At 31.1% G+C, this 18,506-nt stretch overlaps 3 protein-coding genes and 1 long non-coding RNA gene across 11 annotated transcripts; 2 read left to right on the top strand and 2 right to left on the bottom strand.

The window, feature by feature from the left end:
* The first annotated feature begins 4,459 nt into the window (after positions 1–4,459).
* On the top strand, positions 4,460–12,262 carry Nude (Nuclear distribution protein nudE). 5 transcript variants are annotated; one of them, XR_011801292.1, is made up of 9 exons: positions 4,460–5,019; positions 5,691–5,872; positions 6,316–6,606; positions 6,698–6,834; positions 6,900–7,085; positions 7,618–7,757; positions 8,045–8,219; positions 8,393–8,463; positions 10,751–10,866. XR_011801292.1 is itself a non-coding variant. In XM_072014530.1 (8 exons), the coding sequence occupies exons 2-8, from the start codon at positions 5,787–5,789 to the stop codon at positions 10,806–10,808; spliced, it is 969 nt and encodes a 322-aa protein (XP_071870631.1). In that variant the 5' UTR covers positions 4,468–5,277; positions 5,691–5,786; the 3' UTR covers positions 10,809–12,262. The 5 variants fall into 5 exon arrangements, 1 of the variants encoding a protein (XP_071870631.1); XR_011801290.1 differs by having other exon boundaries at positions 4,460–5,083; XR_011801289.1 differs by having other exon boundaries at positions 4,461–5,277.
* An 81-nt stretch (positions 12,263–12,343) lies between these two features.
* LOC139993104 (histone H3.3A) lies at positions 12,344–14,836 on the bottom strand. 3 transcript variants are annotated; one of them, XM_072014531.1, is made up of 3 exons: positions 14,697–14,836; positions 13,399–13,534; positions 12,344–13,320 (listed from the first exon to the last, which is right to left on the bottom strand). In XM_072014531.1, the coding sequence occupies exons 2-3, from the start codon at positions 13,524–13,526 to the stop codon at positions 13,038–13,040; spliced, it is 411 nt and encodes a 136-aa protein (XP_071870632.1). In that variant the 5' UTR covers positions 13,527–13,534; positions 14,697–14,836; the 3' UTR covers positions 12,344–13,037. The 3 variants fall into 3 exon arrangements, with proteins under 3 accessions (XP_071870632.1, XP_071870633.1, XP_071870634.1); XM_072014532.1 differs by lacking the exon at positions 14,697–14,836 and adding an exon at positions 14,351–14,491; XM_072014533.1 differs by lacking the exon at positions 14,697–14,836 and adding an exon at positions 14,127–14,151.
* On the top strand, positions 14,813–15,771 carry LOC139993107 (uncharacterized). Its single transcript, XR_011801293.1, has 2 exons — positions 14,813–14,951; positions 15,058–15,771. It is a non-coding gene; the product is annotated as an uncharacterized lncRNA (long non-coding RNA).
* Positions 15,772–15,961: 190 nt separating this feature from the next.
* LOC139993105 (histone H3.3A) lies at positions 15,962–17,879 on the bottom strand. Of its 2 annotated transcripts, none has more exons than XM_072014534.1 (3): positions 17,720–17,879; positions 17,155–17,288; positions 15,962–17,070 (listed from the first exon to the last, which is right to left on the bottom strand). In XM_072014534.1, the coding sequence occupies exons 2-3, from the start codon at positions 17,280–17,282 to the stop codon at positions 16,788–16,790; spliced, it is 411 nt and encodes a 136-aa protein (XP_071870635.1). In that variant the 5' UTR covers positions 17,283–17,288; positions 17,720–17,879; the 3' UTR covers positions 15,962–16,787. The 2 variants fall into 2 exon arrangements, with proteins under 2 accessions (XP_071870635.1, XP_071870637.1); XM_072014536.1 differs by lacking the exon at positions 17,720–17,879 and adding an exon at positions 17,362–17,536.
* Positions 17,880–18,506: the final 627 nt, after the last annotated feature.

Raw genomic sequence — 18,506 nt, 5'->3', positions numbered from 1 at the left:
CAATAAAACTGAGAAATAACTGTTTATGAGTTGTCAATTATGATTATCCGAGATTTATGACAGTGGGCTTAGGCTCGAAGTAACATAACGGGTCACTGAACGTAGCCACGGTCACGGGAGGGACGTGTACCTAACAGAGGTATAAAGTAATTAAATAACTGTCCTTAAAAACAGGGATTGACCTAAGGGATACAGAGAGATACGGGGAGGAGTGTATAAGGGCCGTTCCACTTGGACTGAGATTCAATTCAATAAGTTCGACTAGCCCAGTGAACACACGTACATCGAGTTCCTAATGGCAATCGTCATCCCGTTGACCGTGTATTCCTCATCGAACCTAAACTCATCGTCACCGACATCTCAATTATTCACTCACCGATATCACTTGTTCACCTTTGCAATATATTCGCTTGAATAAATATCATCTTATATACAACAACGATGGACAACTCGCAGAAAGATTCATTACACGTTACCCGACTTACAACGTTACCCCCGACATCAGAAGTGAGATCAGTGCCGGTTATAACAATGCAAGAGCATATGACCATCATGCACGAGTTAATTCAGTCGCTAGTACGACTGATTATGGAGAAAAATCCTTTACAATGTAGTGCACCGAAAGGAAACTATAATTTCAATAATAAGCGTCGAGTCGTAGTGGAAGCGTCAACTGGTAGATCGAGTCATCTGGGTGAGTCGTTTCCATTTCACTACGATTCTGGAGCCGAGAGTGTTCACTAATTAAAGAATCCGTAGCCTTGAGATTTTCTGGCAAAAGAACGACTGATGTAGTAGTAATGCGAGGAACTTGTATTAAACGTACATCTCAAATTTTGTCCACTGTATTGATGGGTTTACATTGGAGATAATTTTTCATGTCCTTTCAAATATGATATCATGATTGGTCGCGAAATTTTTAAGTCAAGGTTTTGACGTAATATTACACAAAATAGCCTCGCTATGTGTACAACAAAATAATTGTCTGTAATAAAACCGCTGAAAACGAGAGCGATATTAATAAAGTTGACACTGATGTAATTGGTAATAATAAAAATCGATTAATTTCTGTTCTTGAAAATCCAGAGATTCATTCATTACGGGTTTCCCACATACTCGCGTAAATACAGGCTAGTTAGAAATACGATCGTAACGTCACCGTACAAAGAAGTCCTTATAGACTTAGCGAGGAAGAGCAAAGAATAGTATGTGAACGAATAAGCGAATTAATTAAAGCAAACATCATAAGGCCTAGTAATTCATCATTCGCGAGCCTTAGGTTACTCTTGAAGAATAGAGATGCTTCAGATAGAATATGTGTAGATTTCCGAGGGCTAAATAAAAATATGGTCGCGGATCGGTATTCTCTACCTCCTATTGCGGATCAAATCGCAAGATTGCAAAAAGCTAGAAACTTTATTAGCCTGGACATGGCCAGCGGCTCTCACCAAATCCCTATTCATTATAATTCTACGGAATATACAGCATTTGTTACCCCCGACGAGCAATACGAGTATATAACTATGCCATTTGGGTTTAAAAATGCACCATCCGTATTTCAGAGAGCCATTCTCAAGTCCTTAGGCGACCTTGCTTATTCGTACGTCGTCGTCTATCTGGATGACGTCCTCATTATTGCCGAGCTTTAGAAAGATTATACATTGTCTTAAACAATCTCGTAAACGCCGAATTTTCTTTTTTTTAATTTCTGTAAATGTTCTTTTCTAAAAACATCGGTGCTTTATCTTGGATACGTAATTCATAATGGAGAAGTTCGTCCCAACTCAGGTAAAATACAAACCGAATTACATCCTATGCCTAAGACCAGCATGCCTTGGCATACAGTCCACGTAGATATAACACGCAAGTTAAGTGATAAAAGTGATTTAAAAGAATAGGTTATTGTTTTGGGATATTTTCGCTAAATGTATATACCTGTCTCATACTCGTAAACTAGATTCTTTTAGTACCGTCAAAGCGCTTGAGTCTGCTATATTTTGTTCGGCAGTTCTTATCATATATCAGATCAAGGAAATGTTTTACGAGTAAAGAATTTCAAGAATTTCAAAGTAGACACATTAAACTCCACTTAATAGGAACCGGTGCTAGTAGAGGTAATGGGCAGGTAGAGCGTGTTATGGGCACATTAAAAAAAATATGTTTACAACAATAGATATGACCGGACGGTCATGGCAAGACGCGATTGGCGAAATACAATTGGCTCTGAATTGCACCATCAATCGCGTGACTAAAGCGAGTCCGTTAGAATTACTAATAGGCAAAACAGCAAGACCCTACGGGTTAGTGCTACCCGAAAATACAGAGGAAAGCAAAATAGATATCTCCAATATAAGACAGCAGTATGAAATATAGAGAGCACTGCTAAGTACGATAAGGATCGTATAATTTGGTACGATTCGACAAGACAAAAGCTAAAATAGTTAGATTCAACCTTGGCGACTTTGTACTACGGAAAAATAAGGGAGGAATCAAGCTAAATTAGATCCAAAGGGTTTTGCTATTTGTAATAGCAGAGGTTTTGGAGGCAGATAGGTATACTTTAAAAACATTAGATGGTAAACGATCATACAAATACAGTCATGATAGATTAAGAAAAATGCCAGATAGTTGTATTCCTGCTGAATTGGATGTCTGCAGTGATGGACATAATAGTGATCATGACGATATGAGTACCCTGATCTCGGAAGATCGTTAGCACGATTCGCGGAGTTCGGATACGTCTGTGAGCAAAAGGGTAACCAAGCCTAGTGAGGTCGTGGGACGTGTTCACATGCACTTCAGGGCTAGCATAGTGAGGTCATGTGACATGTTCAGATGCACTTCAGGGCTATTATAGCGAGGTCGTGTATTTATGTTAACATTTAGTTAAATGGTAATTAATGTCAGTTGCATCGAGCCTAATGTTGAGGAAATACAAAATTTTAGATACACCCGAGGACGTGTGATTGTCAGGATGGCCGTGTCGGAGATGAAAGGACACCGGGGCCTTTCTTTCGGAATGTTTGGGAAGGTCCCCAATACTTTAGTTCAGACTTCTTATTATAGCTGTACTTAAACAATGGAACTGAGAAATAGCTGTTTATGAGTTAAGTCAATTATGATTGTCCGAGATTTATGACAGTGGGCTTGGGCTCGAAGTGACATAACGGGTCACTGAACGTAGCCACGATCACGGCAGGGACGTGTACCTAACAGAGGTATAAAGTAATTAAATAACTTTCCTTAAAAACAAAGATTGACAGGAGTATATAAGGGCAGTTCCACTTGGACTGACTCTCAATCCGATAAGTTCGATTAGCCCAGTGAACACGTACATCGAGTTCCTAATGGCAATCTTCATCCCGTTGACCGTGTATTCCTCATCGAACCTAAACTCATCGTCACCGATATCTCAATTATTCACTCACCGATATCACTTGTTCACCTTTGCAATATATTCGCTTGAATAAATATCATCTTATATACAACAACGATGGACAACTCGCAGAAAGATTCATTACACGCCCCGACTTACAACGTTACCCCCCGACATGTTTATATGTATATATCCGTCTTTGCTATTCGCATTATTTCCTTCCTTGTCCCACACGCTAAATATATCTGACTTTGTCGCACAATATTGCGTTCCTTGTCTATAGACAATTCATGTACTGCCACTTAGAGAAGACGGGAGGACCGCAACTTGCAGCACAAGATAGATATACATGGTGTGCCCATAGACAAAGAACGCAATATTGTGCAACCACGTAAAACCTGCATCGTAAGAAGGAGATGGTATACGACAAGGATAAATATAATATAAAAATTATGGGAGGATGCATCTGTTCATACACTACATGCAATAATTGTTAATAATTAATTATTTAGTAAGAAAATAGTGTGCGAAATCACTACAAGCACATGCGAATGTTGTCTAGAATTTTAATAAATAAATACATAAATACTAACTTATTTTATAACATTGCTTCAATTCTTCAGAGAATTTCGTATTGTTATGTCATATTAAATTATAAACGTTAATATTTTTAAAATACTTAAGCGTACGAGAATTTGCAAAATAAAATGTAACTATATTTGAAATAGAAAAAGATGCAAATTTTGTACGGAGGATAATAAAATGTTATTAAATAAAATATTATTGTATATGTAATTTTATTATGTAATTCGTAAAAATTATTAGAGCTGCATTTATAAATATTGAATAAAATTTAATTTTTTAATATATAATAGCTTTATATTTGTACATTATTCTTTTTGGAAAAGTCAAAATAAATTCGAACGCGTAAAAAAGTTAAATTTAAAGAACTTCTATTATCTAAAACGATTTTTTAAATAACATTCGTTTTTATGTGTGACTTTAGACTTCATAAACTTTAATATTAAACAAAAATAGAACCTCTAGAATAGGTGCAGCGAGTTTCTCCTCATTCTTTTATTTCTATTCTTCTTTCCCAACCATTTTTTACAAAATACTAATTTCAAATTTTCTTTTTATCTCATTTTAGATTTAAAACATACCACTTTTTTAAAAAACTACCACTCTATATTTTTTCTGCGCCATTATATCGAATACATTCGTATCTCGTAACCTGTTACCTCGCAAACGCCACCTCACTACGTCGTAATCGTGTGAGTGTGATCGAACGAATCGAACGCATCGAACCCATGGTGGAAAGTAGATACACAACCACAATTGTTTCTTTTTCTATCCACTATCTTCATTTTGCGATTGTCGATGTAAACTTTTCCACGTTTTCTTCATTTAAGAAATCTCCGATTCACTGGAAACATAAGTTCGGTCATAAATATAAATAGTTAATGGAACTATAAATTCAGTTGTAAATGTAAATGGTGACTAAAGTGTTAATGATCGATCAACGATCGATCTATCAGATGATTTTGACACGATCTATTCACAGTGAGCAACGAAGAACCGTGACAAGATCAATTATTATTTCTCTCTACCTTATCGTCTCGACTTTGTGAGTCATAATTGTGGTAATGACATTTGTGTCACACGCGGCATACACTCTACATTACACCTGCTAAACGCTTTCTCAAGGTCCCCGTATTTATATGTATGCATCTTGAGACAACTTCATTTAATGCGCCTACACATTATCGATGGTTGTACATTTTTTCATTCAGTTTCTTAGAGAATATCTCGTTCACTAGATTCAATTCGATCGCATCACAGCTTTATTTACACTGGACTGGACCATTTTCATTCGCTTTATCCCTCTCCCAACGATACACGTAAGTGTCCCTACTACGATTTTCCATTTCTCACACATTAATTTCAATCTCGTTCTTATTATGCGTAACATGACCCGCTGTTTAATCTTCTGAACTCTTTTTCGATTATTATGCGCGTCGTAGAATTGCATATAGCTGTTCTTTGTCGTCTCGTGATCGTTATCTACTTGGTAATAATAGGTTAGTTTGACATCGCGTTCGAAGTGTATAGATACGTGAGATACGCGTAGTAATAAAATATTTTTTCTCGAGCGAATGCAACTTTCACCGACATTGTCACTGTAATTCTTGTACGTTATTCAAAAGTTTAATTTATTTTGTGATTTGTATTTTTGACTGTGATATTTTTTGTATATGGATTTTTGGTACTTTAAGCCTATGTATGTGTAATGTAAATTTGTTTTATTGTATAGGATGCTATCGTCTCGTTAATGAAATAGAAGGATTTAGAGCTGTGTTTAACATTCAAGGTTAATTAAGATATTGGACAAAATCAGAATATTGTTAAAATGATGGACATTGATCCACCACAGTTTGTGTCTAAAGATGATGAAGTTCAATATTGGATGGAACTTGCTCACCAGATACATAGAAGGTGAATTATTTTTACATTTCTGTGTATTAAAAATGTAGTGTATTATTATATATTCATTGAAAACTATAGAATAAAATTTTATATGTATGTATGTTTATATGTATTATATATGATGAGTTGCTCAGAAGATACATTTAAAACTCCATGAATTTAAAAGTATAAAAAAGTGATGATGTCACAAATATCGTTTTTTACTATTTACCTCACAATTCACTATTATTTATATTATTTTTAGAACAAATAAATTTATGAAGATAAGTAATTTGTTTTTTAAAAGTTAAACAGTTATTAAGCAATTAATAAACAGTAAATTAGTTTGACTTCTCAGAGACTTGTATGCTTCTTCACAAATACTTCTTCATAAATATTAATCTTATAAAAAAATTAGTCTCGTAATTAGTCTTTAGTCAATGCGTTCAGTAAATCTTATTGTAATATTACAGGAAAGAAGATATAGAAAGAGAGTTGGAGGAATTTCAAGAAAATTCACAGCTCTTAGAGAAAGAACTGGAAGCATCTTTAGAACAAGCAGAAAAGAATAACAGGGAATTACGACAACGAAACACAAGACTAGCCACTGAAGTTGAACAATTAAGAACAAGATTAGATCAACAAACAGCAGACTGTGCAATGTTTCAAGGGAAAGCTCAGGACTTACAGACTCAACATGACCATTTATTAAAATACATAAGGGAATTAGAACAAAAAAATGACGACTTGGAAAGAGCTCATAGGTAATTGAAAATTAGATTGTTATTTTTACATCTGCTAAGTAAATGTAGAATATTTAATATAATATGTATTCTACCCATCTTAATTTTGTAGAATAAATAGGGTAACAGAGGAGGAGATAGAAGCCAAACTTAATTCTGCCATTGAAAAGAATGCTTTGTTAGAATCAGAACTTGACGAAAAGGAAGCTCTAAAAGTTATAGTACAGAGATTAATGGATGAAATTAGAGGTCGAATAACTGATTGATTTGAATAATTGATGATTAAATCATTTCTAATAATTCATTCATTACAGATTTAAAACAGGAAATCCAAGTTCAAGAAAGGCATCAACCAGACAATGATAAGTCAGCTGATAGAGTTCGTAATCATGTTGATAGTAATAAACTTCAAGTCGAATTGGAAACACATATGTCGCCTAGTAGCCCAATAGTACCACAATCTATACCTCCAAATAATACAGCAACTTCGCCATTAAAAAGTAAGATCCATAATACTCTTCGTAAAACTAAGCGCATGTTTTGCTTTGGGCCTAAAAGCTGATCCTTATCATTATTAAGGATAATAATCAGCAAAAAAAGTACTTATCTCTAACACATTAAATGGATAACAGACAAAAAGTTTTAATCTAATTAACTTTTTAATGTAATGTATATTTTTTGTAACCACTTGACATTTTTTTCTTTTATGATAACTGAATTTGCTTGTTTATCGGTATTTAAGGTTGACTAAACAAAAGATTGGTCTAACATTTGTGCTTGATTAATATATCTTTATACGCTTTAATTAATTTCATCTTTCTGTATATATATCTATATATATGATATTGTTATCAATGAAATAAAAATTATTTTAACAAACTTGTTCTTTATTTTAGTTTTTAAATATTATACTTCAAATACATACTTTTTTTTGTACTGAATTATCGTAGTATAGTATCTTTACTTCTTATTTTGATATCTTATCAGTGATTGTCTGTAGTAATTTGTATCTTTTTTCCTGTTTGCAATTAGTTGGAAACAGAGTTGTAGGTGGTGTAACTGGAAACAACAATAATAATAATAATAATAATAATAACGTGAATTCGCCATTGGCACCATGCACAAGAATATTAGCAATGAATATGATTGGTGACCTTATGAGAAAAGTTGGTGTAAGTATAGTCATTATTTTCTATATATATTACAGTGCTTTTGTTTCAAAAGCGTTTTTGAGTACAAGAATAGCTTGAAGCATGGCTTGTGTATCTTTGAGTTTTAAACATTATATTTTAGTTGCCGTAAATATTGTGTTTTGCATTGGCAACTGTTTTAATTTGTATGGTTTATTTTCCTTTTGATTTTGTCTAAGCATCAGATTTATTTTACATGAAATACTTATAAGACGTTTTAATCATCAGTTGATGATACTGGTAGTGTGATGTAGCTGGTGTTTTGGTAGCTTGACAGGTGGATCTGCATGGACTGTAGAAGGGTAAAGTGCACTTGTCCGGGTGGGAAAAAAACAATTTCCACTACACCTACTGATTTACCATCCGTCCAGGTTCACATACCTACTCATTGTATACGGCAACAACCTAGATCAACCAAGTGCTGATCAAGTTTTATGTGTACAGGTCTTTATTTGATTTCTTTTGCTTTCTATTATGTTTTTTTCTGTACACATCACACACGGTTCCTTGCTTCCTGCTTTAATTGTCTTCCATGTAACTAGTATCACCAACTCTAAAGAGTCCTTAATATTTTGAATAAGGATAAATAACGATAATAAATATGTTTGATCATATAGGCGTTGGAGAATAAGTTAAATACATGTCAAAATCCATCTCGAGAGGATCAAGCTGTTCGTGATCTTTACAGGTAACATTAGAACAATATTATAATTTTAAAATGTCATTGTTTTTATAATGTTATGCACTGCGTGTATTCAAAACAAGAAATATCATGTATCAAACATCCGAGAATGAATGTTGAAAAAAGTTAATAAGTTTTTTGTATAAATATTTTCTTTAATGAAGGGATTTAAAATGATACTCTTTAAAATGATACATGATAGTCGTACTAAATCAACTGTACTTATTATTAGTTTTATGTCTACTTTTAGTTACGTAGTGCTTCTTGTGAACATTTAATTTACGAATTTATAGATAATGATAGCTTTTCATGATCCCAGTTCTGTAGCTTTTTAGTTGTTATAAATGTTCAAATTATTAAGAAGACTGCATCACACTTCGAACAGCTCGTTTTATTGCTTATGCTACTAATTAATATGGAGCATCTTGTTGTTTTTTTGTCTGTATGTGTAAATCGTTCTGTATGTTCTAATTGTTAGTAATATCCTCAGATAAAGCGATCAAAATTAATGAATATGATATTAGAAAGTAAGCTAAATTTCAAGAACTTTCATATTAATTTCATTTCCTCTGATATCATTTAATAATTCTTTCTGATTCCATAACTCAACATTATCGTTTATTATATGTTAATTTAAATGTATGTCTAATATAACAGGCTTACAATTAACTGTCTAGCTTTCCTTTGTGATTTAAAAAGTACAATATACTTTTATTGTAATCTGTTAAGATCTTAATAATCAGATTTAAAAAAAAAAGCTTCAAATAATTTTAGAGCATTTTAAAGTACATGTAATGTATTTATAAAATACATTAAGTTAATTTAAAGTATGCTTCTTTATTTAATCTTGTATTTTTTTATAACAAATTATGAAAAATTTCAACATGGTTATTAAGATCTTCAATCAAATTAATGTCTATTTCAAATAGTTCCACGTATGTATTAAATGTATGTAGAATATTAGTATGATATGTAAGATCAATAGAAGCACTTGCTATTGTATACATACATGTTATAGATATGCCAAAAATAATTTTTAAAGACCAAGATTTTCGAATTAATTGCATTACAGAATTTAGCTTCCAAAATTAAAGTCTATCTTTGTAAATTGAAATGAATGTGAGTTTTAGTAAAGAAGATCTTCTATTTTTAATTTTTTCGTACATTATAAAATAAACGTAATTTAAGTATCCCTGATATTATTAAGTTCTTTCAGAAAAAAAATCTTTTCAAAAGCTACTAGATTTTAATAGAAGTAATTACTGAATTTTATATATCACTAATGTGGAAATAAGTTTAAAAACTTAAATATTCCATAGTATATATATAGTTGTATATAGTAACTGTATATACTTCTTAAAAGTAATGATTTGTGCAATGAAATTAAAACATTTTTGTAGATTATAAGACGAACTGATGCAAAGTATGTAACATCAATTATAATGACTAATTTGTTACTAAAATATCTTGTTTCTGAAAAAGAGTGTTAGTAAAAAAAATTGTGTGATATGTAAAAAAAATTCATGACTCTAAAATCTACTAAAATTTTAATGTTGAATTGGAATAGTACTCTTTGAAAGTTCAACTTTTAAATTGATGTCTATAATTTATTCTCTGTAATGTAAAACAAAAAAATGTCAATTAACAAACTTTTTCTATGAAGGAACTCGTCATTAATCGCATTATTAATTTTTGCATTCATAACATGTTGCCCTGCATGATATTTATGTACCATTTTCTTGTATTTCTTGTTATTAATGTTCACAAATTGTATACAATAAAATTGACCAGAATATTTTTTATACCAAACTGCTTACATTATATTAAGTCTGCACAATATAGAACTTACATCTCGTCTTTGTTTCATTCAAGTTATGCATTAACATCAAATATTTAATGTAAATAAGACACATCTTGAAAAAAAGAAAGCGAGCCTCATTGAATTATTATTCAAGTTATCTTTCATACGCATGTTGTACAGTTTATGCACAATTCATAAACGTGTGCAGCATTTCTCAATCATTTGCTCTGCTTCTTCTCTCACTACTAGTTGTGTATAATTTAATTTATTAAACAAAATAATCAAAGAATGTTAGGTATAACATATGCAATTTAAAACAAAAAAGAAATAATTCTAAAGTATCTAAGTATTATATTGCATGAAATACTTTTAGAATAAGATTGGGAAATGCTGGTTTAAATAAACGTATTTGTTTATTATACTTAAATGTTTATAAACAATGTTTCCAACCGTAAAGAGATAACAAAAGTATATTGGATTTTTTGTAATTAGGACTAGACGGCAAGTTCGAGGTTTTGCCTCTGGCAACAGCAACCACATTCGATTATAAACAACGGATAAAAATATTCCAATAATAAATTTATGCATTATATTCGTATGACTACTAATTCGTGTTATTTTAATTTTAAAAAATCTCACTCGCTAATTTATTACAAATTTCTATAAGATACAAAGAAAACTATTTAATTTAATTATTTAATTGCCTTTTACATGAAGTTTGCAATGTTTGAGGATTACTTGTCTCTTTTTCATCACGATTCAGAACTATACTTGGTAATATTTTATGGAGGAAATTCGTAAATAAACATTCGAGATTGTAAGTATTAATATCATAATTTAATAAAATTCATCATTGTGATAAGTGATAATTCTAGATAATTATTACCATTACGTTGTGTAGATATTCACAAATAATATTAAGGAAGAACACCAGTTATCTTTCATATAAAATTTTGCAATTTGGAAAAGATTTTTATCAAAAGATTATCATATCGTAAAATTTATATTTGTTTTTTTATTACTTCACAAACAGACTATAAGAAATTTTAGTTTGAAAAATTCTTTTTGTCAGAATTACTAACATTTCATTGTAACAGTAACCAGAAGAAGCTACCTGCTCTGTATATTGTGTATTTTTAGAAGATCCATTATTTTTGATATTATGTATTTTGTATTATTATGTTTACATATTTGTATTTTGCCAATGCCTTCAACTTATGTCTGAATATGTGTTTTTTATGAAAATATTTAAATTTTCCAATTATGCAACTTTTTTAAATGTAATTTGTTCCTTATCATAAAAATAATGTTCTAGTTATTGAAAAAAGATGTATATTTATAAAATTTTATCTGAAAAATAACTGGCAATCAAATTTTGCCTAGGTATCTTCCTTTAAATAAACAATTCGTGAGCTCTAGTTTTGAATGTATAGTTTCTAGCACAATTAAAACTTCAGCTATGTTAGAAATGATATTGTAACACTAGTGCAAAATTTAGCTTTTATAGGAAGTTAGATATTTATATATATATATATATTTAGGTACTTATATACATATGTCTATTTTTTAATAACAAAAAGATATCCTCTTATGTCGTAAAATAATTCAATTTTATACTTTAAAATGTGTAAAAGCTATTTAATTATTTATTTCTGTATAATTGTGTGCTTTAAGCCACTGTATAATTATAAATAGCTTCAAGTTCTAAGATATTTGTATGAAGTAGAATCATACTAACACAACTAAAAATTTAACGCATTCGATTATACTATCGGGTGAATCGAAAATTATTAATTTGTAGGTTTCGCTTAATATATAAAATAAAAATTGAAAAATGGAAAATTATATTCAAATACAACAAATATTACCAATTTGCGCTAATTAACTGGGAAGTGAACTTTCGAATGAGAAATTGTAACAAATTACGCAATATTTGTAATATAAATTTGTAAAAGTATGAAATGAAATATTTGTAAAATAAAAATATTGTGAACTATCTCTCAATTGATGTAGGATTAATGTTCCTAGAACCTAATCTATCTTAAGTAACAGTGCATATTTCTTAACAAGATAAAAAAAGGTAAGTTAGTATTATTTTGAAGATTTATTTATGAAACGTTTATCTTTACACGAACAATGAATAGTTCACTGATTGAAATACCTTATGTAATTTTCATACAACCAGAGTTCTAGAATGGTAAACACTACATTGAATTCCTACAAAGAAATTGCCTTACTCTCTAATGCATATTTCACTAAGTGTTTTATCAATAATGATAATGATGACGAATATAATAAAACTGTAATGAGAAACTAAACATTTTCGATCTTACTTAATCTTAAGAGTACTTTTAGAAGAATTAACAATTTCACTTGTCTTTTATCACGATCATTTACCTTCCGGTTTAGACATTTTTTATCGCTCTTTGTATAAGTATTCTTACATTGTAAAGTGCAAAATGACAAAAGAGATGTGAATGAAATTAAAGGATTTGTAACTGATAACTTCTCGAAGAAATAACATACTTTCTACGTTTGTACAGTAATACCAAAGGATGAAAACTACCTACATATTAAAAACAGATTATACCAATCTTTGTATCTAGTTTTCCAGAAATCTGAAGTTTAGATACACATTATAAAGGATGATCATATCATAACTTGTACACTTATGGAGTACAACATAATATGTAGTTTGGAATGAAAATGTTTCATTCACGACTGTTACGAATGATAATAATAATAGTAGTAAATGGTATGTATGGGAATTACATATTGTTTAAGCACGCTCGCCGCGAATTCGTCGAGCCAACTGAATATCCTTGGGCATGATTGTAACACGTTTCGCGTGAATAGCGCACAAATTTGTGTCTTCAAATAAACCAACCAAGTATGCTTCCGATGCTTCCTGCAAAGCTCCAATTGCAGCACTTTGAAAACGTAGATCAGTTTTGAAATCCTGTGCAATTTCACGAACCAATCTTTGGAAAGGTAATTTTCTGATCAACAATTCAGTTGATTTTTGATATCTTCTGATTTCTCGAAGAGCTACTGTACCAGGTCTAAAAATTATAGTTTATTATATACATATATTATATATAGTATTTATATGTGTGCTCAAAATATTGTCTAATATGTACCTGTATCGATGTGGCTTTTTCACTCCACCAGTAGATGGTGCGCTCTTACGTGCTGCTTTTGTGGCTAATTGTTTACGAGGAGCTTTACCTCCTGTTGATTTACGAGCCGTCTGCTTGGTACGTGCCATTGTTTACTCTAAAACAATACAAGCTTGATTAATAAAAATTTCTTTTAAATAGAAATTTTGAAAATACTGTTTTAATCATATAATCTTTCCAAAACAGAAAGTTGTAATTGATTATATATAAAAGTGGAAAAAAATAATTTCAACGCTCCAATTCCCATAGCTCAGATTGTAATGCAATAAAGGGAATTCTGTTAATTCTTATGTTTTTCGATACAAAACAATTGATTGTTTACAAGTTCATTTTGACATATGTAATGACGAAATATTGAATAACGAAAAAATATTCACAATACTCAAAGATAACACCTGGTGCTATTAAATTTCAAATACATATAAAAATGCAAACATCAGAAAAATATTACTAAATACTATTATATAGATGTTACAAATCTTAGTTTGTGATCTTACAGACCTTAATAATATAGATTCAAACTTTTTCCTTAACATTGTGATAACACAAAACATCTTTTCTGAGACTGCTAAGAAGCAATTATATTATAAATTAAAATATTAAAATAGATACTAAACAAGTCACTAGAATGCATCAGAATCTACAAATTATCAATTCACATATGTTATAAAATAACTAAAAAGTAGCACCTGCAGGTGTCTATGGGAACTGGAGGGTTAAAGGGTACGCTTGATAATAACTGAAGTAAACTTAAGTTTCGGAGTGGGACTTAAAAGGATGGTGGGGTGGAAAGGGTGGGGGTACGTTCCGTTGCTGTTCGTGCGGAGGAACCGCGCACCGAGGAACGCTGCGCATTGCGCAATGCACAAACTTTCGTTCTTCTTGCACCGACGCGATTGAAACCCATGCTAACCAGAAAAATGTATCATCTTAACAATCAACTGTTTCCCTAATCTCCTATTCATCTTCATGGTAAACATTATCACAGTCTATGAAATAAAACGAGACGAATGACACTGGTGAACTCGAGGCGAATTGAAAGCGTCGCTTGTAAGAAAGGCTCGTGAAACGATTCCCTCCACGGAACGTCAATTGCAAAATGGAGGCAATACGACAGTACGTCGCGTTCGGAGGTAATAACTCGAGTTTCCCAACACTTTTCACACCTTTTTAAAACACGTTGTTACGTCTATACACTCCTCGATACCGGTAATCACACACGATCATAAATGAAATGGATTTTCGACAGATTTACATACCAATTAAGGGAAAACTTCTACGAGAAGCGAGAGCTAGCACTATCCGTTTCCTTGTACTTCGATGGCAGTGGACGCTCTCCCAAGTCACGACTCCCTTGTCCCTACCCCTAGAAATTAAATTGCGAGAGGCACGTAAGCCCGCGGTGCACTGCATCCAATCGGATGTCGGATAGCAGCTGAGCTTCATAGTGTAACACATGCGATTGGCTCAGCCTCCTACGCCTAGAGTGCGAACTGTGAAGAACCCTGTCAATTGTAATATACATGATACTACTCACAGCAGCAACCTCGTTTTTGCGAATAATAATTGTCATCCTATTCTTTGTACAAATTAAGTAAATCAATATGTTTTTTGTTTTAGGGAAGAATTTGCATGAGCATTGTAAAGTATTGAGAGGTGTTATCCCTGTAATAGATTGCAAAAACCGAGTTGAAATTTATAGAGTTGGGTAGAGTCGTTGCGCGACTTTTGTCATGTAATTCTAGTTACAATGAAATTAGTCATTTCGTGGAAACCTCCAGAAAGATATGGAAAATCTGTAGAGGATACGTATAAGGACACGTCATCTTGATATTAGAGTAGTTATCAAGATAGTAATTTTTTATCGCTTTTCCAGATGCATGTTCTTGAAATGGACGTTGTGTGATTATTCTGGCCATTGGAAGCTTCTTCTACGTTTTCTGTTCGGAAAAAATAGACGCCATTGTGTGTCTAAACGTAAATAATGTTCGAACAATGTCGAGTGATATCGAGCGATATAGAGCGATGTCGAGCTGGCGAAATTATTGAATTTTGGCGCTTTTGTCAATTGAACTTAACGGCGGAAATTGAACTGTACTAAAGTTAATTATATTAATGTTTTTTGACTTTTTTGTGGTATCATGACCTGAATTACACTTCCATTGTACCAAAAATATTTTGTAAATATAAACACAATATCAGATATTAATTGTTATTAATGATATACATCGATGAATTTCTGATATCTTTTGCATCTTCGTTCTACGTTTATAAAACATATGTTATACTAATATTCATTTCAAAAAATAATAAAATACTGATATAAATATAAAATTTTATTTACATTGATGACGTAATCCTTATAATTACCGATCGTACTAATGTCATGTATTCGATAATTGATAACAATAGCAATAACAAGATTTACGTTTACGAATCTTTAGGAAACAAATTTGTTTTAAAAATAGATTTTAATTCTAATCGGGAAAATATATTTAAAAAATAATGATTTCACTTTGTCAGAAAAACAATTAAAGTTAAGTTTATTAAAAAATTTTATAGATCATTTACATTAATTTAGTGTTATGAATTGCATTTTTTTATTACTATCATTATAATTATTAAAATAATAACCTAATTAATAATGAAATGTAATTTTATGGTGATAGATTTGTTAATTTATAAAAATGAAATATATACGTGCAAATCAATTTTGATAATCCAATCATGTAAATACAATTAACAACATGTAGATAACATGACACTTCTCATACATAATCCAATAGCACTTGACTTTCCTTCGTGAAATGTTACTATGTATATTTACTTGCACATACGAACTATCTTATATATTATAAATTTAATCTAATCTATGATCTAACTTAACATCAATATAGAAAATTGTGTTTAGAAAGTATATTAATCACGAAGTAAATACGGTAGCGAATATAACTGACTTTTTCTGTAAAACATTAAATCTACATATTGTTATATTGCTTATATATCGCGTACGTTACTTATTGTTATATATAATAATAAAATATGAATTATGCAAAGTACTATTACTATTTGTTACGAGCTACATACTCCGCTTTGTGCTTTCCGTATATCGTTTATATTTAAATGATATATGTTTTCGACTAAACTATTTGATATGATGATGGTTACATATCCTTAATCTCTGTATATCAGAGCTTATAGAACTTGGCAGTGTATTTAATTATAGTTATTATAATGGCTTATAAGAAAGAAACTAAGCTACAATGAATTTGATTTTAAGAACATTCAAATATGAAAACAATATGAATTTGAAAAAAGAAAGACTTCGAAGAATCTGAAATGTGAACAATTTAAGCGCGTTCACCGCGAATTCGTCTGGCCAACTGAATATCTTTAGGCATTATCGTAACGCGTTTAGCATGAATTGCACACAAGTTTGTGTCTTCAAACAACCCAACTAAATATGCTTCAGAAGCTTCTTGCAATGCTCCAATTGCAGCACTCTGGAATCGCAAATCTGTCTTGAAATCCTGTGCAATTTCACGAACTAAACGTTGAAATGGTAATTTTCTGATCAACAGCTCAGTCGATTTCTGATATCTTCTGATTTCTCTGAGAGCTACAGTACCAGGCCTAGTAAATAAAATGCATAATTAGAATTACAATCCATTGTTAATTATGGCATTACAAGCGAAAATTTCATAGAACACTTTTTACCTGTAACGATGTGGTTTTTTTACACCTCCCGTAGATGGTGCACTTTTACGTGCAGCTTTAGTTGCAAGTTGCTTCCTGGGAGCTTTACCTCCTGTTGACTTACGTGCTGTTTGCTTGGTACGTGCCATTGTTCACTTTGAAGTAATACAAAACTAGTTAATATTCATTATAAATCATGAATAAAAAATAAAAAATAAAGTAAATTACAAGTCTGCTGGAAAAAAGATCAATGTGTAATTCTCTTTTATAAAAATACCAAATTTCTTTTAATTACTACAAGTTAGCTTAAAAATATATCAAATTGTATTACTAAATCAAGTTTTCAAAAAGAATGAGTTAATAAAAATAAATTGAGATCCGGTTTCCCTCCAAAAGCAGACACAATAAACAAAATGGCGATAAGCGTGCATGTAGCACTGATATGTAATATATAAGAAATTTGTATACCATGAACTGCTATAACCTTTCTCACAACAAAAAGAATTACTTATAAACAATGCATATAAGCGAGAAAATGAATATTTAATTTATTATATTTCTTCAATACAAAATTAAAGAAATGTACCTGCTACACAATCGGTTTATTATACAGGAGCTCCACCAAACTCTTCCGTTCGACGGTATTAGACTTGTGTGTCGGTTAATGCTTTTTCAGAAACGTAGTTTGGTTTTGTAAAAGATAGGTAGCAGCACCGTATTCAGATACCTATCACAGGATTGGCTGTTATTTCGTAATACCGTTAGCGATTAGTCAGCATCTGACGAATAAACGTATTTGTTATGGAATTTATAACTTCATAATTATTTTAATAGCATTATACGATAATTTTTAGTATCTCCAATGTGTAATATCATAATGTATGAATCATATATTTTTCAGAAACCTATGTATACATATATGTATATATGAAACACATATGTAATTACGTGCGTCATGTATCTGCATATACATATAGGTACTTACATGACACGCATGACTATATTTACCTACTTGCAACTTCGTGCATTGATCCATACGAATACATATATATGCACTATTTATTTTGTTAGTACATGTTTATATGTATGCATAAGTATAATCTTTGCAAGATATCATCTATCATGAAAGGAAATGACCTTAATCTTATCTTGGATGAAATTGTACTCTAGATTTTTTACGTTAGAAATCAATGAAGTCAAATAAATGTAATTAATTATTGTTATCGTTATTTGATATTAGATGAAGAGTAAAAAAATTATTATTTGCAGTAGTTACAAATAATTTCGATGGTACCCTTACGGGATTATATTAAAACAAAATTTACATGAGGTGAAATTTCATTCATGATAACCTTTAAGGGTTAGTATTTCAC

Source organism: Bombus fervidus, chromosome 12 (assembly GCF_041682495.2).
Source record: "Bombus fervidus isolate BK054 chromosome 12, iyBomFerv1, whole genome shotgun sequence".
Lineage (NCBI taxonomy): Eukaryota > Metazoa > Arthropoda > Insecta > Hymenoptera > Apidae > Bombus > Bombus fervidus.
Note: the sequence above shows the minus strand (reverse complement) of the source record. Positions and strands in the feature narration are given on the sequence as shown.

What these genes read in the sequence shown, in the direction of transcription:
- Nude (XM_072014530.1), top strand. Translation starts at nt 5,787, where the DNA reads ATGATGGACATTGATCCACCACAGTTTGTGTCTAAAGATGATGAAGTT. An exon ending in ATTAATGGATGAAATTAGAG is followed by an intron (nt 6,835 to 6,899) that starts GTCGAATAACTG and finishes CATTCATTACAG; the next exon opens with ATTTAAAACAGGAAATCCAA. An exon ending in ACCTTATGAGAAAAGTTGGT is followed by an intron (nt 7,758 to 8,392) that starts GTAAGTATAGTC and finishes TTGATCATATAG; the next exon opens with GCGTTGGAGAATAAGTTAAA.
- LOC139993105 (XM_072014534.1), bottom strand. Translation starts at nt 17,282, where the DNA reads ATGGCACGTACCAAGCAAACAGCACGTAAGTCAACAGGAGGTAAAGCT. An exon ending in AAAAAACCACATCGTTACAG is followed by an intron (nt 17,071 to 17,154) that starts GTAAAAAGTGTT and finishes TTTATTTACTAG; the next exon opens with GCCTGGTACTGTAGCTCTCA.
- LOC139993104 (XM_072014531.1), bottom strand. Translation starts at nt 13,526, where the DNA reads ATGGCACGTACCAAGCAGACGGCTCGTAAATCAACAGGAGGTAAAGCT. An exon ending in AAAAAGCCACATCGATACAG is followed by an intron (nt 13,321 to 13,398) that starts GTACATATTAGA and finishes TATAATTTTTAG; the next exon opens with ACCTGGTACAGTAGCTCTTC.